Consider the following 25,760-nt stretch of genomic DNA (forward strand, 5'->3'; position numbering starts at 1 on the left):
CTGACTGCAGGTTAGGCCTGCTCCCTGCTGGCAAGTGGACATCCCCTGGGGACTCCCGGACTGCCAGAGGGATGTCTGACTGCCAGCTTGGGCCCAATCCCCCAGGGAGTGGGCCTAAGCCAACAGGTGGACATCCTCCGAGGGGTCCCAGACTGCAAGAGGGCATAGGCCAGGCTGAGGGAGCCCCCACGAGTGAAAAAATTTTTGTGCACTGGTCCTCTAGTTATTATAGATTACCAGATTTTTATGAATGATCTTTAATTTTTTTTCATAGTTAAAAATTCTTGTCATTTGTATAAATTTAATAACTATCCAATTGAGCCTAAAAAATATATCATTCTTGGGATGTTTATTTTCACCATTGTTCTATTTTAATAAGCACAAGAAAATTGCTTATTACTTTTGTCACAATATAAATTTTCAATTTTCATGTTCTAATGTACTATACTGAGGACAATGTAAAAATGCAATTAGATATTCAAATAACAGCATAAATATTTATTTTTAAATAAGATGAAAATGCTGCAACAACTTAACTGTCATCCATTAAGATATGCTAACATGCAATGGCTAAAAATGTTTGAAACAACAGATGTGGTATATAAAGTTATTTAGATGGCAACGTATATGGTAGTAAGTACCTGTACTTGTTGAATGAAGTGGAGGCCTATAAAACACTGGTTAACTTAGAAGAAATATTTTAAAAATATTTGTTATGTGGATTTGTCAATCATTTGAAGCACAAAATAAATTGGTGCATTTTAATGTGCCCACATTTTATGGTACTTTAAAATGTAAAATATGTATGTGGGATGAGAGCTATATTATTGCAACTTATAAATCGAAAATTTATGTTCTAAATCGTGTTTTAAGATGACTAAGAAGAATGATTTAATAATTCCTTTTAGGAAATCATAACTACATGCAACTGGAGGTTTAGAGGTAAAAATAAATAAATGAAATGAGGAATCATTTTTAAAATATATTTGACAAGTCTGTTATTAAAGTATTGAAAATTATTCTTTCATGGGTCAAAATCAAACTTTAAAAAAATATCCATAGATTACAGTTACAGTTGTACAAGTCAACACATTCGCTGATACCATATACCACATACAACCATACACAGCATAGTCTGCTGAGAAAACAGAAAGATGGATACAACTTTCATTGATCAGTGTGTTTGCACCTAGGAGGCCTGAATGCACTGAAGAAGAAGAAAGCTAAACAGAACACTAGAGAACATAAAAATGAAGCTGTGTTACCTGTGTCGCTTTTTTTTTTTTTTTTTTTTTTTGGCTAATATATAATAAAGATCAGTAAATGGCCCAGAAAGTTAAAAACATGTGTACCAAACATAATATGGTGAGTAAATAAAGGTTAAGACAGAAATAAAATCACTCTGATTTTTTTTCTCAAACTACTAAAAGATATTATTGGAATATTATTAAAGGATGCCAGTGTGGAATGGCTATATTTGACAAAGGAATGAAAAAATAGTAGGGGACTTAAAAGCAATTTTGGCTCCTTTGCTTGAAATTTTCTAATTAGCACCACAAACAACATCAAAAAATAAATCTTAATCTAGAGCAACAAGGTTCCTAAGTAAAAACAATTGGTACCAAGTCCTTGAAAATTCAGAAAATGGTTTCCTGCCTCCTTTCCAAACATCCATGTCCTCAATGTCAGTTAAAACTCATTGCCTTAGTGCTTCAACTAAATTCTTACTCTTCTGAATTTTTCATTTCCTACAGACAATTCCAATTGCTATGTTATCATATTTATAAGTCATAGGAAACTTTGAGTCTTATTCATGTATGTTTTTCTTATTTCTACTGAAAGGTTGAATGCTTTTGAAGGGTTAGGACTTTTCAATTTCTCAAACTTTGATAGTTCTTTACAAAATACCGAGGAATGATAAAAATGTGTAATTATTATATTATTAAATTCACAAATTTACACTGTTTTTGAACAATGATATAGGACATTATGCATTGAAGAACTATATTGTTTTCACTTGGAGAATGACTGAGGGTTAACAAAATGATTACTTAAGAAAGTTGTATGTACATTTTGCTCTATCTGAAACTAATATTTTAGGATCACTGGCTGTAAAGATAGTTTGATCATCAAAGCAGTTATTGGATCTGGACTAAACTTACTATTTGAATAGTAAATTTAGTGGTCCAAATGACGAAACATTATATATATATATATATATATATAATTTTTTTTCTTTCATCAAAAACAAATTGTGGGTTGTGCTGTGGGGAAGAGGGACGGAATTGTAAACCCCGGAGCAAGGTCCTGCCTACCCGAGACCGCTGCGCTGCGGAGACCCGGGGTGAAGCGCTGTCACCATGTCTGACCAGGGGGCAAAACCTTCAACTGAGGACTTGGGGGATAAGAAGGAAAGAGAATACATTAAACTCAAAGTCATTGGACAGGATAGCAGTGAGATTCACTTCAAAGTGAAAATGACAACACATCTCAAGAAACTCAAAGAATTATACTGTCAAAGACAGGGAGTTCCAATGAATTCACTCAGGTTTCTCTTTGAAGGTCAGAGAATTGCTGATAATCACACTCCAAAAGAACTGGGAATGAAGGAAGACGATGTGATTGAAGTTTATCAGGAACAAACAGGGGGTCATTTAACGGTTTAGATATTCTTTTTATTTTATTTTATTTTCCCTCAATCCTTTTTTTATTTTTAAAAATAGTTCTTTTGTAATGTGGCGTTAAAATGGAATTGAAAACTGACACCCCCCCTCCCCCGCATCTCTTTAAAACATCTGGTAATTTGAATTCTAGTGCCCATTATTCATTATTGTTTGTTTTCATTGTGCTGGTTTTTGGTGATCAAAAGTCAGCCTCCTTCATATTGCCCTCTCCTTTTGAAATATGACGTGTGTGCACAGGAAGGCCACCTTTTTCAGGACTGTGCATTTTCAGGCTTGTGATAAATAAGGTCGACCAATGCAAGTGTTCATAATAACTTCTAATTGGCCCTGAAGTGCTAGCATGTGATTGCTTCACTCCTGGACTATGACTTTCAGTGGGAGGTGGAAGTTTTTCAGAGAACTGAACTGTGGAAAAATGACCTTTCCTCAGCTTAAAGCCACTTTTAAAAAATATATATATTTTATTGATTTTTTTACAGAGAGGAAAGGAGAAGGATAGAGTTAGAAACATCTATGAGAGAGAAACATCGATTCAGCTGCCTCCTGCACACCTACTGGGGATGTGCCCGCAAGCAAGGTACATGCCCTTAACCAGAATCGAACCTGGGACCCTTCAGTCCGCAGGCCGATGCTCTATCCACTGAGCCAAACCAGTTAGGGCTTGAAGCTACTTTTAAAATCTGAAGGTCTGGACCAAAAGAAGAGGAATATCAGGTTGGAGTCAAGATGACAGATGAGGTGAGAGTAAAGGCTAACGCCAAAGATGGCTTCACTGAAGAGAAAGCATTTTAAGAGTAAAGAAAAATCTTGTCAGAAGATCCCAGAAAAGTTTTAATTTTCATTATCAGTTAATAAAGTTATTCATGCATAAGTGTATGCAACAGAACACTGCTCTATTTTATTTTATTTGTACTTTTTGGCCTGGGATGTGGGTTTTAAATGGACATTGTCTGTACCAGCTTCATTAAAATAAACAAAATATTTGTAAAAATCCTATTAATGTTCCATTTTACTTTTATTGTATAGAAAGAAAAAATGGCCGAAACAAGATTTTCTTGCATAATACTGAAAATTATTGTTTATATATGGAACAAATAAATTTTTTCTTCAGTCCTGTAAAAAAAAATTGTGGGACATTCTTACATTGTCAATATATCTTATATTCCTATTTCTTAATCAAATCAGAGACTCGGTGTTCTTAAAAGGGAAGCCACAAATAAGGAAATATGCATGTTTGCTTATTTATTATTCCTGAAACTCACAATATTGGATTCTTTGCCAAACTTGGCATGGGTATACATTTTTGCTGAACTTGGACTAACTATAGAGAACCTATGTATAAATATGCAATAAATGGAGCCCTGGCTGGTGTGGCTCAGTTGGTTGAAGCATTGTCCCATGTACCAAAGGGTTTGTGGATGATATTTGATTCCTGGTCAGGGTGAGTGCAGGAGGCAACTAATCGATGTTTCTTTTTCACAACAATGTTTTCCTCTCTCCCTCTTTCTTCCTCTCCTCTAAAACCAATAAAAACACATCCTTAGGTGAGGACTAAAAATAATAAATAAATAAATAAATAAATAAGCAAACAAACGAGTTTTGTGGGTGTTTTGATTTTTTTTTTCAAAAAAGATACATTTGAGAGGCTTTATTAATCTCTCATTTCCCCAGCTGTATTGCAATATGATATATAATTAATTAATCCCTCAATTAGTTATATAGGACTAAAAAGTGGAGAAATGAAGTTAGTTTTACTCTTCTAAAGTCATTCAAATCACTTGGTTCTCTCAGAGTAGCTATCAAAATATTAGTCAGCCTCTCTGGTAAGATGCTAACTGGATATGCCCTTTGCCCACCAAATACAAATAATGTAATGTAATTGTTTTATCAGGCAATGTTTAATGGTATATCTCTCAGCATCTTCAAATACCACATACATGCTACCTTTGACTCAGCATATTCACAATAGTGGGAAAAGAGTGGGAATTATGGCTTCTTTATGGTGTTTTCTCATGTGGTTAAAATGATAAATTTCATGTGTCTATTTACTTAGGACCCACATAAAGAACTTTCATATTTCATTTACCATATACTGTCTTGAAATATAGTGGTCATACAAAAAGACAAATGAGGTTATAAAAATTCCTTTCTAGACATGTAGAATCACCCTATTTTTTTTTCCCTTTGCCCCAGAAAATGATAACAGTATTGATCTAAAATGAATATAAAATCTCTTTAAATGTAATTATCCAAAGGGAAATGAACATGGCACTATAAATTTCATTAACAGATTTATCTCCATTATGAAGACCCTTGAGCAGAGAAATAACTTTTATTTTCCATACATTCAGCATCTATGGTAGTGCCAGACACATAATAGGTTCTCAATAAATAAAATGAAAAAATAAAAATGCAGTAATGTAGGTGACTATCTATGAATATCATTTTTTTCAAGATCAGATGGCACAACTGTTTAGAATATCTCTAACAAAAAAATTAATAAAAAATTTAAATTAAATAAATGCGGTTATATATTTTAACTCACTTGCTTTAAAAATGTAACTATGACAATAACATCCATATTAAATAAGTTTCATATGGATATGAGAAAAATAAAACCACTAAGTAATATTTTGATATATTAGTAAAACTAGAGGCCTGATGCACAAAATTTGTGCAAGAGTAGGCCTCCTTCCCCCAGCTGCTGGGACCCAGGCTTCCCTCTGACTGCTGGCAGGCACCCGGATGAAGCCTCAGCTTCATCCGGAAGAATGGAAGGAGGTCTGGAAGGATTCCCAGTCTAATTAACATATTATGCTTTTATTATTATAGATAAGGGTAGTCAGGAGAAATAAGGACTCTAGCCCTAGCTGGTTTGGCTCAGTGGATAGAGTGTAGGCACACAGACTGAAGGGTCCTAGTTCGATTCTGGTCAAGGGCATTTACTGGGTTGCAGGCTCAATACCTGGCCCCAGTCATGGCATGTGTGAGAGGCAAGCAATTGATGTGTTTATCTCACATCAATATTTCTATCTCTCTGTCTCTCCCCCTCTCTTCCACTCTCTCTAAAAAAATAATAATAATAATGGAAAAGTATCCTCGAGGGAGGATTAACAACAACAATAACAACAACAAAATAAATAGGGACTCCAGTTCCAATCAACAACACAGTAGCTGGAGCAGAGGATTATGAATATATTTCTTAGAAAAGTGCAAGATTAAGTGAATAAATACACAGCTTCCCTTACCTCCAATGCCTCTTACTGCTACTGTAGCATTTCCAAATGTACATTTTGTCTAATATGACTAAAGTACAATTGATGTATTATATACGCAACTGCATTTGGAAGGTCATGCAAAACCACTTCTATTTGAATATTTAGAGGCTTTACTACTCACTGGTTATGACATGAGAAACCTTAACCTCTTTGGATAGCAATGTAGAACTCTACAATGAATATCATTATGATTTCCTTAATGATCTATACTACCAGGTATAGCCTCAAATTGCCTAGTCTTTTGGTTTTAGTACAAACTGCTTCTCTGCGATATATGTTTATGAGATAATAAGGAGCATACAAATTCATGTTAATAGCACCTAACTTAATTATAAATTTTGTCTTTGAAAAAATTATCAGAACATACAAGAGAAAAATTATTCTTGTATTTTTGTAGGAATTTTTATCTTTGAAAAAAGTATCATAACATATGAGAGAAGAAAAAAACAATCCTACTACGTTTTGCATATTAACTAATGATAATTGTCCTGTTTTAAACTCTCACACATTTATTATAGAAATTGAGAATATAGGGGAAAATATAAATAAGAAAGTATGTAAAATTATCTGTATTGTCACTCTCTGATGGTATCTATCATTTTTTTAAATTTCCATCCAGTCTCTCATATACATTATATTTACATACTTGAATCATACTGAATATATAATCTTACACCTTTATAGCCTTTACAATATATTTTAAACATGTACCAATAAATATGTTTTAATGGAGATATTACATTAAGTTATATGATCAATCCATAATAAATTGATAATTTCCACAATATGGACTATTAGCTTTGTTTCCAATTTGCCCCTATTATGAAAATATTCCAATGGACATACTTATACATGAATCTACATGTGAAGCCTTGCTAACTTTCTCAGAATAAATTTATAGAATAGCAGTTAAATAGTCAAAGTGTATAGGTTTACCATTGAAGTCACACATATGAAAATGGCACCTTTCATCTCTTTTCTAGGCAAACACTTCTTGTGAATGACATAATTTATCATTAAAGAGTGCAACAGAAAATCCTCTTGCAAAATCACTAATTTATTTTCATGTGCTAATGAAGAAACATAGAAAATTAACCAAAACTAGTATAATTTTCCAGTTATTATTCTGTTGTTTATTTATTTATTTTTGGTTCAAGAGGAGAAGAGAAATACAGGTTGAGAAAGGGACTTAATTTCAAGTTACATTACATAACAAAATTGCCCAGCAGCTACTTAGGGAAAACAGAGCAATACAATATGAAACCTAAATGGAGTTAAGTGAAATCCAACCAGGTTGTAAAAAGTTAAACATAAGGGAATAAAATGTGTAGAACTCACTCATATCAAGGAAATGCTTTGAAATATTCCCAACCAGAGAGTTGAAAACGATGCTACACTGTGTGAACCACCACCTGCAACTGCAAGCTGCATCCAGTAAGTTAACAAATATGTGTCTCCAGGTATCTATCCCTATGCAACATGCAACAAATCAATGGAATAGCCCTCATCCAACAAAATAGCTATCATCAAAGTCTGGTTGAACCTATAGAATGATATACTCTGGGATATTTCCAAACTGGTAGTACAGAAAATGACAGGGAATACATCACAGACAGGATGCAAAAAGCAATAAAGAACAAATAAAAAGACATAAAAACCCAGAATTGGAAGAAAATACTTACAAAATGAGAATATCACATTGAACTGAAAGCAATAAAACTTTTCAGCCATGTTCCCAGAGTCTTACAAAATCATTAGGCATGATACTGCCATCAACAGTAGCAATAACATATATAAATGACAAGAGATGATAGGTGGATTAACTTATTTGGTTCTTACAATCACCCTTTCAGCTATGCAGCCATGAACTTCTAGGGCTGTTCTACTTAAAATACTGAAATTTACAGAAACTAAATTACCTGGCCATGGTGACAGCTAGCAAAAAGCAGAACTAGAATTTGAACCCAGCTGTTTTAACAACAGAAATAATGCTCTCCTATGCCAATTTCCAAAACAACAAAAATATAGATACATATACTTTAAAAGTAATAAGAAAATTGGCAAAATCACTAAAATCTGTATAGTTGAGCCAAGCATTTGGAGAAAGCATGTGAATATGCATACTATTTTTTTATGGACTTCAATAAAACTGAAGATTTCTGTCAAAATGCCAAGAGGAGACCCTGTTTTAGATTCAAATTTCTGTAACTGAGATTAAAATCTTTGCACTATTCTTAAGAACAAACACAATCTTTGCTCTTTCCTGTGTACATTCATGAATCATTGACTTTCCTTCCCCAGTGTGTGAGCAGCTGCTACTCTGGTACTCATACAAGGCTTGAACAAACCAAAAGATGCAAAAAAGGAATGAAAACAAACTATGTAACTCTACCATGAGTGAAAATAGATGGATTAAAAAAATTACAATATAATAGGAAGTGAAAAAAAATATCAGTACCATGGACCAATGGGTCTTTATATTCCAGTCAAGTGTGGATAGCTGTTACGGTAATAAGCAAATAAAAAATGCACACTCTTGCATCTCCCCTGCTCTCACTACATAGTTGAACATTGTTATGCACTCAGCCTTATCCTGTCTCTCCTCCATCCTCATATTTATTTATTATAGTTTGGCTATACCAATTTCAGTTCATGCTAAATTTGCCTAATTAAGCTAACTAAAAGTCTTAACATACCCACCCCCTCTTCCAATGAAAGAGAATATCACACAGAAAGAAACCACCAAGAAAAATAACCAGCAACTACATTTGCAAACAAGTACAGAAAGTCCTCAAGGTTGTAGATAAGTTCTTCAACTTGAAGCAAAAAGATCTAAAGCAAAACTAATTTTATCATCGGCTAATTGATATAAATAAGAGTTAAGTCCCTAAGGCATCTAGTCATGTTATAATAAAACTAGAGGACCCGTGCACGAAATTTGTGAATGGGGGTTGGGGCTCTCAGCCCGGCCTGCACCCTCTCCAATCTGGGACATCCCTCTCGCAATCCAGGACTGCTGGCTCCTAACCACTCACTTGCCTGCCTGCCTGATCACCCCTAACCACTCTGCCTGCCTGCCTGATCGCCCCTAACTGCTCTCCCTTGCTGGTCTGATCGTCCCTAACTGCCTATGCCTCGGCCTCTGCCAGAAGGATGTCCGGAAGGATGTCCAGAAGGATGTCCAGAAGATGTCTGGTCTAATTAGCATATTACCCTTTTATTAGTATAGATGACCTTGAATGAAATGATGTTATTTGAGAAACTGTTCTACTTTGTAACTTTACACATAAATGTCTCAAAATAATGTGCCATTCATCATTTTAAAAGAGTATAGAAGTTTTTTTTCAGTAAGTTCAGGTAATCTGGAGGTAAAAGAGCATACATTCTGAACTTCTTTCTCTGCATGATTAGGTAAACGTTTAAAGTAGAAAACTAGTCAATGTTTTTCAATCATTCAAACCTGTCCTGCTATATCCTCTAGTCGTAATATCAGTTTCATTTCTTATGCACCTTAACCATAACACAAGATTTACCAACTTCTTTGAACTAAGTAAACAGAGTAGTTCACTTCAGATACTTTTCAGAACAATATAGTATGTCATGATGCTTATATTATAGAGGTTACTTGCAATAGATATCTATTCTCAAGCCCTGAGAATAGAAAGATATGGTCAGTTCCCAGCTACATAATTTCATCTAGACTGTATTCAAATGTAGACACAATTTGCATCCTTGAAGAGTGAGATCTTATATATTTATATGGTCAGAAACTATTTATAACAAATTATTTTTAATTTAAAATATTTAAATATAGTTATGTCAGCTTGCCTAAAAAAAGACGGCAAAAGCAAATATACAAGTGAATATGAACAAATAATTTCAAGATATACCTCTCTTATACCTTTAACTTGACAACACTTTCTTTAAAAAATGAAATCAAATCAAGCTATTTGAATATCATGGAATATTCACTTTCCTCTTGAGTGCTGGTTCCTGGCAAGAACCACTTAGAGAGTTTGCAAACAGCATGAGGATGTAGTGCAACTTTTGGCTCATATTATGAACTCAAGAGGCACAAATAATTTGAATTAGCTGTGTAAGAGAAAGAGAGGTAGTCAATCAAAGCCGAAGGAAATAGCAACCTGGGTATTCCATCATAAACATAGGAAAATGGTCTCCCCATACTTCCACCGCCCATTTACATGATGATGTCATATCAATCTGCAGTTTACATTCTTTGGGGCATCTATGCAGACCCCAAAGCTCAGTGCAGTGTACATTTTCAATATGCTGGGGTGGAAGGAGGGAGCACAATACATTATGGATAAATGAAATGTGGTCTCATAAGATAAAGAAAGGTCAGGTCATTTAATTTAGGGAATATAAAATATGGTGCCAATCCTTGGTGAAGGAATAAGGAAAAAGGGAAATTGGTAGCATTTTGCGGAAACCTCAGTTTACACTTTTTGCCAAATCTGTTTGACTATTAGGACCTTATAATCAATAATAAAATTAAATGATCATAGACAATACTAACCATTTGGTTAATGTTTATAATTGATTTTCTATGCTGTTTGTTTCTTTTTGTGTGAGAAATATTGCATATATTTTACTCTTGGTTAATTAATCAATTAATTAATTTTTTAAAAGAACTTGATTTATTTGGCTTTTGTATGTTTATGAACACTTAAGAAAATGGAGGAAATATTGTCATGGGTTTATGAAATCTTTTATAATCAATTGAATTTCCAAAGTGCATGCATGTACTAATTTACACTGCAATTGCTAGTTAAGCTTTCCACATTTACAATGTTTGACTAAACTACTTTAACACCAAGGATAAGGAAAAACATCAATTATTCCATAACAGAGAAGCATGGGATGGGACTACTCAAAAACAATTTTTATATTTCTTTGTTTTTTAATGCACTGAAAAAGAACTAAAAATAGCAAATATAAAAAGGACAAACATATATTTGAATTGAACAATGCAAAGCCTAACAACAAAATGTAACAATAAAAGTTTATATATGGCCTTAGCCAGTTTTGCTCCGTGGATAGAGCATTGGCCTGAAGACTGAAGGGTCCCAGGTTCTAGTCCAGTCAAGGGCACATACCCAGGATGTGGACTTGATCCCCAATAGGGAGCATGCAGGAAGCAGCCAATCAATGATTCCCTCTCATCACTGATGTTTCTATCTCTCTCTCCCTCTCCCTTCCTCTCTGAAATCAATAGAAATATATATATTTTTAAAAGTTTATATATGCCAAAAATTAAGTATTTTATATATGAAAGAGTAAAATCATTAATAATTGAATAACAACACAAAACATGCTTTTATCTTTTAGATGAAAAATACACAGTTTTTATATGGCCACAGAAAAATTAGAATCATGACTGGTTTTTAATAGTTTCTAAGGAAACTCTTTATTAAATGTTTATTAACATTTAAATAATATTATTTTTAAATTGAGTTCAGTGTGTATCACCTCATCTCTAACCTTATCCCAGTATTAACTTCATGCCAATACTAATTCAGTTCTTAAATAAGGAACTTTAAGACGTAATCCAGCCCTGGCTGGGTAGCTCAGTTAGTTAGAGAATGGTCCCAGTACACCAAGGTTGTGGGTTCGATCCCCGGGTCAGGGCCCATGCAAGAATCAAAACCAATGAACACATAAATAAGTACAAGAACAAACTGATGTTTCTCTCTGCCAACATCTGATCCAGCAGTGCTGAAGCCTGGCTGCCGTGTAGAATCACTTGGAGATCAAGTTAAATGCTGATGCTTAGTCCCCCACATCAGCAAATTACATCAGAATCTCTGGTGATGGGCTCAGAATCAGTATCTATACTAATAAAAGGGTAATATGATAATTAGACCAGGTCAACCAGACATCTTCCGGTCCTCCTTCCGGACAAAGCCATGGTGACGGGGGCCAAGGCAGAGGCAGTTATGTGCAATCAGGCCGGCAGGGGAGGGCAGTTAGGGGCAATTAGGCAGGCAGGCAGAGGGGTTGGGGCAATCAAGCAGGCAGGCAGGTGAGTGGTTAGGAGCCAGCAGTCCCAGATTGCAAGAAGGACGTCCGACTGCCAGTTTAGGCCCGATCAAACCGGCAGTCGGACATACCCCCAGGGGTCCCGGATTGGAGAGGGTGCAGTCTGGACTGAGGGACCTTCCCCCCATGCAAGAATTTTATGCACAGGGCCTCTAGTTTTAAAATAGCTCCCCAGGTGAAGATAACGGGTTGAGAACAGTGATGTAATATCAAACATTCATTTTCCAGAAGAGAAAACACACATAAAGAAACATATAGTTCCTTGAAGTAAGTGATTAAGAAGCCGTATCAGGTTGCTTACCCAGGGTTTTCTGATTCCAGACACACTGTTACGTGTGGAACCTGCCTTTACTCATTCTCACTGCACCTTGACACTCTCAATTCTAATTATTGACTTTCATGAAGCCAATATAGCATCTCCATTTCTACTTCACTTATTATTCCTCTGAGATGTTTTGAAAATAAAACAACTCTCTCCATATTTTGGAATAAAGCTGACATATTTGTGAGAGTTCTCCAGAGAAACAGAAGCAATAAGGTATGAGTGTGTGTGTACGTGTGTGTGTGTGTGTGAGAGAGAGAGATACATGCATACATATGTGTCATATTTCTTAAAGAGACTTAAATGAAGAAGAAAGAACCAAAAACAACCTTTTATACACTAAGTACCATGAAATAATTCCCAATATAGATACTATCATTAATTTTACTCTCCTCTTCCTTTATTATCAGAAGCTTCCTAAACTATGTTTGCTGTAGTCAAGACTCTATAGCTTCTGTCTATAACTAGCCAATTTGTTTCTATCACTTTGAGCCATAGAGCATTACGTGCTGAACTTCAGAGAAGCAGATTGATACCTAATAAAGCAGCTAGTGCCAAAGGGGCAATAGCCATGACTGTTGCAAGACCCAGGCACCCACTAGCCAAGGAACATGAAGGACATCAGTGGTTTTCTTACAGGTTTCACTCTGTATTCTTCTGGTGAACTTTGAAAACCTGCTGATACCAGACCCCACTGCCCAGAAATGTAAGGTGGGGTTCAGTACTCTTACATTTTAAAACCTTTCCAAGGGTCCGTTATATGTAGCCAGAGTGGAGAACCACTGACACAGATGGGTTTAAAAATCCAAAGGTCATAAATGTGGCAAATTTCCCCATGATAACAAAATCCAAAGAACTCCTCTCACTTCCTCATACACTTCCAACTCCCCTTTCTGACATCCCATCCCTTTAGAGTTACTCAAAGGTTGCTCCTATTAATTTTAAACTTATTTTGACTCTGTAAATAAATAACGAACAAACATAGAGATTTGAAGTTAGATTAGTACTCTAATTTGCTATGAATTCTCTAACTCACAGAGTGGCTTTCATCAAAGGTAAAGTGATATTTGGGACTTTGATCCTTGTCTTATATTTTACTAGAGGCCCGGTGCACAAAATTTATGCATGGGGGGGGGTCCCCTCAGCCCAGCCTGCACTCTCTCCAATCTAGGACCCCTCGGGGGATGTCCAACTGTCAGTTTTGGGGATTAGGCATTGGGCCTAAACCGGCAGTCGGACATCCCTCTCACAATCCTGGACCGCTAACTCCTAATCGCTCACCTGCCTGCCTGGTCCCCTCTAAATGCCCCCCCCAACACACCAACCTGATTGCCCCTCGCTGCCTCTGTATATGGCCTGGTTGCCCCTAACTGCCCCCCATTGCCGGCCAGGTCACCCCCAACTTCCCCGTCCCCGCCAGCCTGGTCACCCTTTATAGCCCCCCTCTGCTGGCCTGGTTGCCTCTTATTGCCCCACCTGCCAGCCTGGTCGCCCCCAACTTCCCTCCTCTGCTGGCCTGGTCGCCTCTAACTGCCCCCCTCCCGCTGGCCTGGTCACCCCCAACTGCCTCCTCTGCTGTCCTGGTTGCCCCCAATTGCCACCCCCTGCCAGCCTGGTTGCCCCACGCAGCCTGCTGTTCAGTCATTTGGTCATCCCTCACTAACCCCTGCTGGCCTGGTTGCCCCACGCAGCCTGCTTGTTCAGTTGTTTGGTTGTCTCTCACTAACCCCCTGCCAGCCTGGTTGTAGGCAGCCATCTTGTGAGGGCGTGGGTGTTAATTTGCATATTACCTCTTTATTATATACTATTTAATTTATCTTTATACTAAATTCTTCACAGTTTAGGTGCCAAAGATATCATACATTGTTCCTCAGAAGTGAGAAAAATATAAGAAACATGATGACAAATTGAAAATCTTCTTCCTTTTTCTCTCAACTATCCAAATATAAAATGGCTTTATTTTTTCAGTCTATGATATTAATAATAATGAAAGCAAAAACACACACACATTAATATTATATAGCACCTTGTACAAGACTCTTGCAAATACTTTGCATATACTAGTTCATCTAATACTAATAAAAACCTAATAATAATAAAGGTAATATTTTACGTCCATTTTACAGATGAGAAAAGAAAGGCATGGAGAAGCTAAGTAAGCTTCTTAAGGAGGACATTACTTTTAAGCTGTTAAATAATGAAAAAAAGGCAGTAATATAGTAAACATTAACAATTCTATTTTATACTAAAAAAAGGTAAAAATATACTTGGTAATTACTTCATTTCTCTGATGTTCACTATGCGTAGAAGGTAATAAACATTCAATAAATGTTAGTATGTGTTATTTCATTGTTGTTCATATTATTTATCATTATTTAATTTTTAGCCTTCGATGGGTGGCATATGGATGACTATCTTTTAAAGTGTGCAAATAAAATATTAAGACATTTCATCCATTTAAAATCTTATATTTGTGCATAGATTTTGTTATTCATATGATATATGGTAGAGTGATATGAATATATATAGGATGTATAGTCAAATCATTTCTATTTGTGTCATGTGTTTTTGGTTTTGTATTTTGCTCTGATGTGCAATAAAAAATATGGTAATTTCTGGTCTTAAGGTAGTCTAACCTACATTCACATTAAAGTCATCTCATGATAGTTCACCCTTTAGAAAACAAAGAAACTATTTGCTATAAATAAAAATATTATTATCAGTTTGTAGAATGATAAAAAGGATGCTGACAGAAGAAAAAAACAAAACACTGCCAGTAAAGCAACCCAGCATATTGGCCAGAACTGATGACTCGCACCTGAGCAAACAGCAATCCGGCCTGACCAACATGGGCACCAATCAGTGGGAGGCCGGCAATGCCTAAGGAGGCTACCTACTGGGCGAGGAAATATGCAGTTGTTCTGTGAACAGTAACTTCAACATTCATCCTGGCCCCTGTTGCCGATTTCTCCCAGGTCCCTGACTGCAGATAGTTGAATAATTGATAAGTCGTAAATGGGAGACACAAAAGCAAACGCCATTCTCATGATGGTTGAGCCATCCCTGCTTTGATTCACTATTGGAAGCTCTAACTCATAAGCAGAGAGCCACATAAAGTGCCCAGACTCCAGGTTGCCTCTTACCATCCTCCCCAAGGGATGACTCACTGCTTAAATACATTCTGAACTTGAATTCTGTCCAGTAGACTAGTCACTCATCTTTAGCCAGAGCCTCCACCACTAATTATAGGCTTATATTCAAAGCTTTACTCACTTTCTCTATCTGCTTGTTCCTGAAGGCATTTGCATTTGTTAACTTCTGTGACTAACCTGTAAACTACAGGAGGGCACGGGTTATGTCAGTTTCGTTCACTAATGTGTATTTGGTACGTGCCAGAATGCCTGACACACTGTAGACTATCATTAATATTTGATGAAGCAAAGAATATATACATTGATAAATGACAGCCATGTATTCAGATGTTCAGAATGGGCAGCAGAGAAAGAAAATGTGTACATGCCTACCTTGATCATCTTTCTATTCCTTCAAAAATTACCAATACTTGGTCCCATTAACTCTGTCAAATGGATGCAAATTAAATCAATCTATGTAAACAGGTTACTATGCTACCAAATTACAAAACTCAATTTCTCAGTCCTGGAGGTGAAGGTTATGAAGAGATTCCAGACCATTATTTCTGTGGGTGCACTCAGCAGATAAGATATTGCTTCTAAAGACAAACAACATATAGTTGCATTGGCACCTGTCATCTCCTTTTTAATGATAATCTGTCTGAGAGAGAGAGAGAGAAATGGGAAAAGGGAATCTTTATCAGCTGAGCTAAACAAAGCTCAGACAAACTCCTTTCATTCATATAAAATCTGACAGCCTTATTTATGACTGGATCCAGAACTGAGTGTGAAACCAGGAGAGGTTACTGTCATCAACTTTTCTTTGAATAGGCTAGCTATGAATTTTTGGCACCTAGCTCAATGGCCTTTGAACAGGCACTTGGAGACAACAACACATTTTCATCACATCCTTTATGCTCTTTTGAAACCTTTCTATTGCTTAAAAACACATCATGCTTCTTAATCTCAATATTGTATGTGATCTAGAACGTTCATCTCTAAAACTGAGAAAACGTATGCTTCTGGGTGAGTACAAAATGACTGCTTCTTTCTAATACCTGTGGTTGGAGCATGGTAATACTAGTAACTGTGCAAGACAACTTCTCCCTTCTCTCAACATAATTATGGCTCTCTAGAATTCAGCATCTGTGCTACCAGATGTTACTGTCAGAGATGTAAGCAATGGGTTTGAGCAGTGCACAAACCTGGCCAGCGTCCAAGAGCCTTTGTCTGAATACCTCAGCAGAAGCAGGTGGCTTTCTGGAGTCCAATATTTAAAGTACCATAACACACGAATCCAGTGCCATGAGGAAGACATGGTTTTCTCTAATGATGGATTGAATCTGGTCAACTTCAAGCCACTACTTTGGTGCTACTGACAGATAGTTTTATGATTATTTTTTTTTAATGGAGGAAATAAAAACTCAAATATTTAGTTTCACTAGTAGAAAAAAAGGACCATAATTATAAGCCAAAACATGCAACCATTTTCTCTCAAATAAATGACATCCTGCTGTCATGGCAACTAACCATATGGCTTTCTAAGAATAGGAAAAATATTTTTATAGAAAAAAATGCAAAGTTGATGTTAATTTAGGTAGCCTAAATTGTGGAAGGTTAGTTCCTTATGCAATAAGATTGGATTGGGAGATATAGTGAGTTTTAATAAAGTATTTCATAAAATTAAATGTAGTTCTTAAATTTTGAGACTACCTTTTCTTTTTTATTTAAAATAGGCTTCAGTTTATGAAATAGTGATGGTAGATCCTATAAGGTTTCATTGTTTTTGTCTTTACGTGAGTAAATTAAAAGTTGATAACCATAACAATTTTTTTAAGAAATTACTTGTAAAATATGTTTCATTAAGATTTAAAGACAAGTTTGCTTTTCTTAACTCCAAATTTACTTTAGAATATATTAGTTGACATTTTCCTAAATAATGTCACACTGAAAATCAGTGCTTCTACCTAATAAGATCTGCTCAAATACAGATAATTTAGGAACTATATTAAAATGAAGCCACTTACTTTATGTGCCTTTTTGTGAGTGTGTGATTCACTTCAGATCTTGGAAGAAGAGTATGTATCTATATGATGCCAGTAAATCATGATTTAATTTAGTAAAGAGATAGAAAAATGTTCTTTTTGTAAAAGGACAAAATCAAACTATCACTTTGCATACAAAAGGCAAAATAGTTAAGTAATTGGTTTTCTTACTACTATTTTCTTATCAAGTCCTCACAAAGAAACATACACACATAATGAAAGAAAATAGTAGCTTTAAATCTTTTTCATTATTTTTTTCTATTCAGTTCATGTGATTGAAGCCATTCATTCTTCAGAATCTACTGCATTCAGCATGCTGTTAGGAGTACATGTATTATGCCCTATTTTATAAAGAAAGATAAGTAAAACTCTGAATCTCACTTCATCTCTGATTTATGCATATTTTTCTTCTGAATTCTCTCACAACTAATTATTTTAGCTTGTCAGTTACTGTATTAGTAGTCCCACCAGAGGGCAGACAGGGGAAAGCACAGACTAAAAGCTCCAATAGGCACAACACTGATATTTATTCAGAAAATGAATGTTTTACTATCAACGTTGTGGGAGGCATTTTACATTGTTTTTCATAGTCTTTCATCTCTGGTTAAACCACAGGCTCTCTTCATTATCTAATAATTATCTAAAATAAATTTTAATGGAACTGAGTTTCTTTTGCATGAAGATTATTTAACATGCCTTGATCCTTTGAATAAAAAGGTGAAACCCCCTGTTATACAATAAACACTCTGGAAGCAGAGCATATCAAACCATTAAATGCTTAGCTCAAACTTAGTTCCAGATTGGCTAGGCTCTGACAATTATGAGTGGAGGGAAACAGGATGAAAATTCCCAGTATTGTAGATTCAGATCAGTATTTATCATCTGTTATCCACCCTGAGCACCCAAGTCTTTAAGTACCATAGCAGTTCTGTCTATACTTTCTTACCAAATGCATGCATTTCTATATTACAATAAATGTGTAATATTTCTTAGAATAGTTCATGTTGGATATCTTTGTTACTCCTACTGCTACTTCTAGTTCATGAATCATCTGGAATCTCTACCATGTCTATCTCTATCTCAGAGATGGCAAACCTATGACACGCGTGTCAGAGGTGACACGCGAACTCACTTTTTTGGTTGATTTTTCTTTGTTAAGTGGCATTTAAATATATAAATTAAATATCAAAAATATAAGTCTTTGTTTTATTATGGTTGCAAATATCAAAAAATTTCTATATGTGACACGGCACCAGAGTTAAGTTAGGGTTTTTCAAAATGCTGACACGCCGAGCTCAAAAGGTTTGCCATCACTGCTCTATCTCTATCTCTATCTCTATCTCTATCTCTATCTCTATCTCTATCTCTATCTCCTGTCCTCACATTCTTCTCTATGACTAACTGGACTACATAGTCATCAATTGAATCTATCACTTACCTATATCCTCAGTTGTTTCTCTGCCTCACCCGCTTGATAGGTCCCTGACCCTAGACCACAGCAGTGATCCACCTAATTTGTATCTGAATGTGGCAAGTTGAGAACTTCTGGGGAAAAAAAAAAAAGTGTCACTCAAATTCTCAGACTGATATCACCATTTGCAGTGTGGGTTCTTCAGAAGCAAGGAGAAGCAGGATGTTTTTTGGGGAGGTAGCTTTCTGCACTCTGACAGAGATGACAACTGAGGCCATGTGCTAAACACACTCCCTGTAATTGGGCGGTAATCCTTCCTTGAAGGGGAATCCAGGTAAGTATCCCTCCATAACCACCAGATCGCATATTTATGGACTCTACCTTCAACTTTATCCTCCATGATTACCTGAAACCATTCTATAATCTCATAGTCATTTCTCACCCATTGCAGCTATTTAGAAAAATTCTCCACTCCTCCAAACCTACCTACCCCAAGACTCCTCGCCCCTCTTCTGTCCCATTCTCAGTAAATGACTTACTGCAAAGAGAAGAATGTAAAAGATCAGCCAGTAACTCTCTCAACTGTGCCAGCACACCCATGTGCTTCTCTGATCCCATTTCTGTTTGTTGTTGGTGGTGGTCTTGGTGGTATTTTCTGCTAAAACACTTCAATAACTATTCATTAACTTTCACAAAAAGCCAACCCTTTTCCCATGACAGACCCTCCACCTTCCTTAACATCACTCTTTTAAAAAAAATTAGCCTCATGCTCCAGTCAGGCTTATGCTTTAATGCTCAGAAATTATTATGCTTTTGAACATCTCCCTTTGGCATATGTCCCCCACCCCCTCTGTGCTAAATACTATTCATCTGCTTTCATTGCTTCATTAATGCACAATTATTTTTTGGACTTCAATTTGTCAGACAGCTAAGCCTGTCCCCTCCAGATGGTGTTAGGAATCCCTTTCATCTGTACCTATAGCACTCTGTCTTGTCTCTGTCATACACTTATTATGATAAGAAGTAGTTACTTGTTGCATAATTGATGTTCCCCCACAGACTATAAGCTCTCTGAGGACAGGGCATGAATTTATGCATAGTTCATCCTCCAGGCTCACATGAACTCCAAATACCTAATAGATGCTTTAATATTTCTTTCAAGAAATGAATAGTTACTTTTATAACTTGTGCTTGATACTGAGGACCAGAGCTGAGTTAGGTACCTGTAATGCATTATTTCATTTAATCTTCACAAGGATCCTACTGGATTTTTATTATTATCCATCAGAAAAGAGGCACAGAGGGATTCAGTCCTGTGCCAGAAAATCCTAATGCAGGTAGACAAGAGATGGAGCTAAGATTCAAATCCAATATTGTCTGATTTTAAATCCCTTTGTTGATCCATATTATCTCATTTACTAGACTGTAAGCCACTAGGGGACAGGTTCATGTCAGATCAGTTCATGCTATTTAATTTATTCATTTGTTTACTGATCACCACACTATGTTTTATCACCCAAATAGCCCTTGGTAAATACTAGTTGACTGAAAGGTAAATTTCTACCATTTCTGTCATTGTTATTTCTTTATTAGATTTTTGTGTTTTGCTTTTGACCCAGCTACAAAAGGCATAGAAGTAATTGTCCATGCATAATGTTTTAAAGAGATGTGTGTTTTGTTTTTACAGTGGAGAAAGGAAAGTTGAAGACTAATATAATCTTCAAACATAAAAACAGATGTAATTTGGTGATAAGTCCCACTCTTTGTTTCAAATGAAAATAAGGTTAGAGGTAATGACTTTAAATTATATAAAGAATGATTTAGGTTAGAAGTTGAACAAAATTCTCTGAATATGAATAATAAAATAAGAATCTGATACCAAGAGAAGATGTATGAATTATAACTATGTAGAATTTGAAATAATATAGACAGCAAACTACCTATTTGAACAGCGGGGATATAAGAAATAAATTACCTCTTCTAGGCTTATGGATGTATGTTTCCATCCTTCTTGTCTGATAATGATGACTATTGTATTTCTAAGAAAGACCTAGTTGTGTGTATAAAGAAGGAAAAAAAGAATACTTCCACAACAAAAATCACAAAGTAGAAAAGAATCCAAACTTTTTTCTCTCATTGAGTCACTTTTTCAGGTATTACACACATATCCAATGCCACCTTTTTATATTTAATGATTATCAGAATAGGATATATTTTAAACAGGAGAAAAGCAGTAATTGTCAAGGAAATGAATAAATACAAGGGTAACTCTTTTTCCTGAGTATGATAATTTATATCATTCATATATTTAGTCAAAATATTTGCTTGGAAAATTTAATTTCCACCAGGAGACAGTCTAGAGAAAAAACCCCTGATTGTCAAAGGATAAGGTTGGTATTGTTTTGTCAATATCTCATTGAATAGAAAAACTCAGAGAAAAAAAATATTTCAATTCTTACAAAATACACTTAAATATTTAATTTTTATGACCTTTAAAAATTTATTTATAAAAAATTAATGAAACCTCCATTATTTCTATAAAAATAAGCTTAAAATATTATATACACCTTATACTATAATTTACCTACTTAGTTAGGCATCAGAGCTGGAAAAGCAAACCACCAATGGTAACACATATCCACAATTTTTATGTTTCCTAAATCTAAAATGCTCTGAAAAACAAAGCATTTTTTTTTTAACTTTGAAGCAAGCACATCTGGTGGAAAACCTCATCTTTACTCACATTAGGTTACTTAGAATCTTAAGTTGTCCCATCCAAAATTAAATGTTTGGCTGAAAAACTATTAATATGTTTTTATTACTCGTGTAAGCTAAAACCCTATGGGAGTGTTATGCACAATATTATTATAATATGTAAATCTAAATCATACAGTCATGTGAACAGACACTATGACAATCTGCTGGTGTCCTTTGACTTGAACCTCAGTGCCTCAGGCTTCTCTCAGATTTACTTTCTCTTCTGACATAGGCTTCTTACTCCATCCTCTGCCTTGAGACTACTTTCACTGTCTCCAGCCAACTTGATCCTCTAGGCATGGTCCCTTACCCCCTCAAGCAGGCATTGGGAGAAAGAAGAAAACAATATTTTCTAACTGAGCAAAATTAATGAAGTGGTCTTTTGGAAAGATGATATTTGACATTACTTTTATCAAGAGATTTTAAAATTGGGTCAACCTTTTATAATGTTAATCCCACTGTGGGAATTCAGTCTATAGAAAAAAATTCTAAATATGGAATATATTTTGTGTACAAGGTCCTTTATAGATCTATTATTTATAGGGTTAAAAATTGAGATAATTTGCATATAGTACAATCAAAAGGAGTGGTTAAATAAATTTTGACATGTCACTTTATAATAGAGTATGCAGTTATTATAAATAATAATTACCAATAAAAACACCATTAGGAGAATGTGTTAGGAAAATATACTGGTGTAAAGTTAGGTTAAATAAACCGGATAAAAATAATATATAATTTGAATGGAACTTTTTTCTTTAAATATGCATGATTATGCAATGGAAACATCAATATGCTAACTGTGGTGGGACTACTGAAGACACCTTTTATTTCTATATTTATGTATTCCCAATTTTTAATAACAGGAGAATATTATATGTAATAACACATTTTTCTTTAATATAAGGAAATAGATATGCTTAGGATGAATCAATTTTGTAATGCCCATCTTTGTCTATCACCTTGTAAGGGGTCAGATTTGGTGAATAATATCGTTATGTTCTTAGGACAAAAGCTTACCTGGGGCTTTATGAATGCTTATCTTTGCCTACCAATGATGTAGCTACCTTTAAAAAAATATTAGCTTACCAGAGTTATTTTTGAAACCAAAGCCTATTTGATGAATCATTTCAAGTAAGCATCATACCTTTTATTGACTTCTGTAAACAAGGTCACTATGACCTCTTAACTGCCAAATCTAGTGTTCACACCAAACACTTCAGAAAGCAGAAATCTGCTAAATAGTGTTGCCCTACATCAATCAAGCCTTTAATTGGTAGCAGATTTTAAAGTATGAGGTCACTTTTGAAGAACAGCTTCATTACTGTGAAAATCTCATTTAGCATCTCCAGACCAAATAAAAGGCTGGGTTTTGCTTTTCCTATTCAGCCATGCTTATACAAATATGCATCACAATGTCTGTAATAGATGGCTTAAAGAGGAACAAACAGATATAGTAGGAAAATTCTCTCTTACCCTCTCTCACCAGACTGCGTGGCCTTAGGTCCCCAATCAGTCCTTCAATCTACACCCAGGGCCACTTACCTCCCACCTACAGCCTCAGTGTCACTCTAACCCAACCTTCTTGGGGAAAGTTTAAAGCACTGGAGTGGTGGAGCTTTATTCATATTATTGAAGAATGTCCAATGACCATTGGAGCTAGACACACACACACACACACACACACACACACACACACATACCAAGTACTCTCAAGATTTTAATAAGTGTTTCAGAGCTGCCTGCCTCCCCTCAGGTGAAATCTAAACTCTTGGCTCCCCACTCTGCCTCAGCTTTGTGTTTGAATTTTCTCAGCCTTCCCTTCTTTTTTTTTTTTTTTAAACTTAATTGGCCTTACTTTGGCTCCTTCAAAACCCTCAAGCTCTGGCCCCTCAGGTACTCTCACTCTCCCCTTCACCGTATCTGCCCTGTCCCCACCATGAGGAGTCGGTTCACATTGTTACCCAAACTAAAAGATGAGCTCTCCAGACACTTTGCTTTTGATTAGTACCCATTCCTTCTTCCCATAACACCTGAACTTAGGGTCTGCAGGTATGTTTCAGCATCTCCTCCTATGTCAGTGCTCTGGTTCCTATCTTTAATACACTGCTACAGTGGGTGCCAGCAACCATTTACTGTCTTCACTAACTGAATATAGACAGAGACCCCCCAAAAGCTAGTAACCTTTGAAAGTCCTAGCAAAGGCTAGGGTTTGAAAATCCTAGCAAAGATCAGGGCTTGAAAGTCCTAGCAAAGGTCAGGGCTGTGCACCACCCAGTTAATTAAGACACCACCCAGTTGATCTAGATAATGGTAACTGAAGCATCATCCCCACCTTAGTTCACTGAATTTCTTAGATACTTGTGTAGATCCTTGTTGATTATTGTTGATCAGATACTCTGCCTATTCCTGGATATTGTCTACCAATGAGCTAATCTATGTGTCATTCAAACCACCTTACCGTAGGACTGCCCCAGTCAAACCTCCTTACCCTAGGGCTATCCGAGCTGAATAAAAGATCAGAATGGCCTGAGTTTAGGTGGAAGTCCTTCGGGACTTGCCTGCCTGGTCCCCCAATATTGCAAAATTATCTCGTGTCTTTTCTCTCATTTGTGTGCGGCCCCTCTTTCAGATCCCAAACCCTGATCCACGCAGGACATGGAAGGAAACACACAACATGTGGGTTTCTCAGGACTTATTATTAATATTTTCTCTAAGTCTGACTGGTTCATAAAATTGTATTCTCAGACCAATTGCCATTGTTTTCTGTTGGGGTCCATCCCCAGCAGGTCCAGGGGTCCCCAAAGGTGTGGACAGAGTCAGCGATGAGGGAATGACACAGAGACAGCCTTCAGTTGATCAGCAGCCTAGCCAGGATCTCCAGCCAAGTTCTGGTCAGGACCTCCAGCAAAGTTCTGGTCAGGACCTCCAGGGAAGTTCTGGCTAGGATCTCCAGCCAAGTTCTGGTAGGTTCTCTTGCCAAGTTCTGTAGTCAGGTTCTGTTCAGGTTCTCCAGCCAGGTTCTCCAGCCAGGTTCTAGCCCGGATCTCCAGTCAGGTTCTGTCGCTAGGTTCTATCCAGGTTCTGTAGCCAGGTTCTCCAGGTTCTCCTGCCATGTTCTGTCTAGGTTCTCCAGCCAAGTTCTGTAGCCAGGTTCTGTCCAGGATCTTTTGCCATGTTCTCTCCCTAGGTTCTGTCTCTGGATTTTGTCTCTAGGTTCTGTGTAGGATCTCCAGCCAAGTCCTGTCTCTAGGTTCTGTCTTCTGCTGTCTTGTTACATCTGTATTTATACCAGTTGATTTTAATCCTATCAATTTCTATTCCAAAAGTTAGGGCGTTTCTTATCTCCCTTCCAGGGAGTAAAGATTATGTAGCTCAAGCATGATTGTTTGTAGTTAAAGTGATTAACTACCCGCCTGGCACTTAGTTAAGGGGTTTTATACCCTCCCTAACTTCAGGGAAAAATCCCTACCTGGGGAAACAACCTTTCTCGGAGAGGTGACCTTGGTTAAAACACATAGCGCCAAGAAGGTGAGCAAACATATTAAGAACAGTATGCCATATATGCCAGGTCCCTTGAAACAGCAAGGATGGACCGGCTCCCGGCAGTTTTCTGCTATTTATTGCCTAAATATGTGCTTACTTTCTTAACCCACTTTTTAAAAATTAAGACATCTACCTTTCCTCGTTGTTTGCTTTCTCTGTCTTCCAGCTGCTGTTGGTGGTGCTGGGTGGGAAATGAGACCTGAGCGGCTGGAATGAGGCTTGCCTGGGTCCTAAACAGGGGTGGGTCCAATAGTGCCTTCATCCCCCCTCTTGTCTCTCCACGGGCCACCCAGCAGACTCCAGCAGGCAGGTGCGGAGCCAGCCAGTTCTTGGAGCAAGATCAGAGGAAAACGATAGAATCTCAATGCAACCTTGCTAGGTCCCGGGGCTAATTATAATAAAATTTGCATTTTGGGTTTGACCCTGCCCCCATGCGTTTTTCCGTATACATTATGAGTGAGGGCATGCCAGAAGAAAGTTGGTTTCTGTCAATCATCCCTGAATACAAATGAAAGGCTCCACCCAG

At 36.5% G+C, this 25,760-nt stretch overlaps 2 protein-coding genes across 2 annotated transcripts in view; one reads left to right on the forward strand and one right to left on the reverse strand.

The window, feature by feature from the left end:
* NAALADL2 (N-acetylated alpha-linked acidic dipeptidase like 2) overlaps positions 1–25,760 on the reverse strand; it is a 796,115-nt gene that overhangs the window by 553,269 nt on the left and 217,086 nt on the right. The gene's annotated exons all lie outside the window — the stretch shown is intronic.
* Positions 2,277–2,746, forward strand: LOC139002250 (small ubiquitin-related modifier 1-like). Its single transcript, XM_070403624.1, has one exon. It carries the CDS (start codon positions 2,361–2,363, stop codon positions 2,664–2,666), a length of 306 nt encoding a protein of 101 aa, XP_070259725.1. The 5' UTR covers positions 2,277–2,360; the 3' UTR covers positions 2,667–2,746.

This window comes from Myotis yumanensis, unplaced genomic scaffold, assembly GCF_028538775.1.
Source record: "Myotis yumanensis isolate MYYU_CA2020_CCGP unplaced genomic scaffold, mMyoYum1.0.hap1 SCAF_2, whole genome shotgun sequence".
NCBI lineage: Eukaryota > Metazoa > Chordata > Mammalia > Chiroptera > Vespertilionidae > Myotis > Myotis yumanensis.

Excerpts from the sequence above, each read along its gene's own strand:
- LOC139002250 (XM_070403624.1), top strand. The coding sequence starts at position 2,361 with ATGTCTGACCAGGGGGCAAAACCTTCAACTGAGGACTTGGGGGATAAG.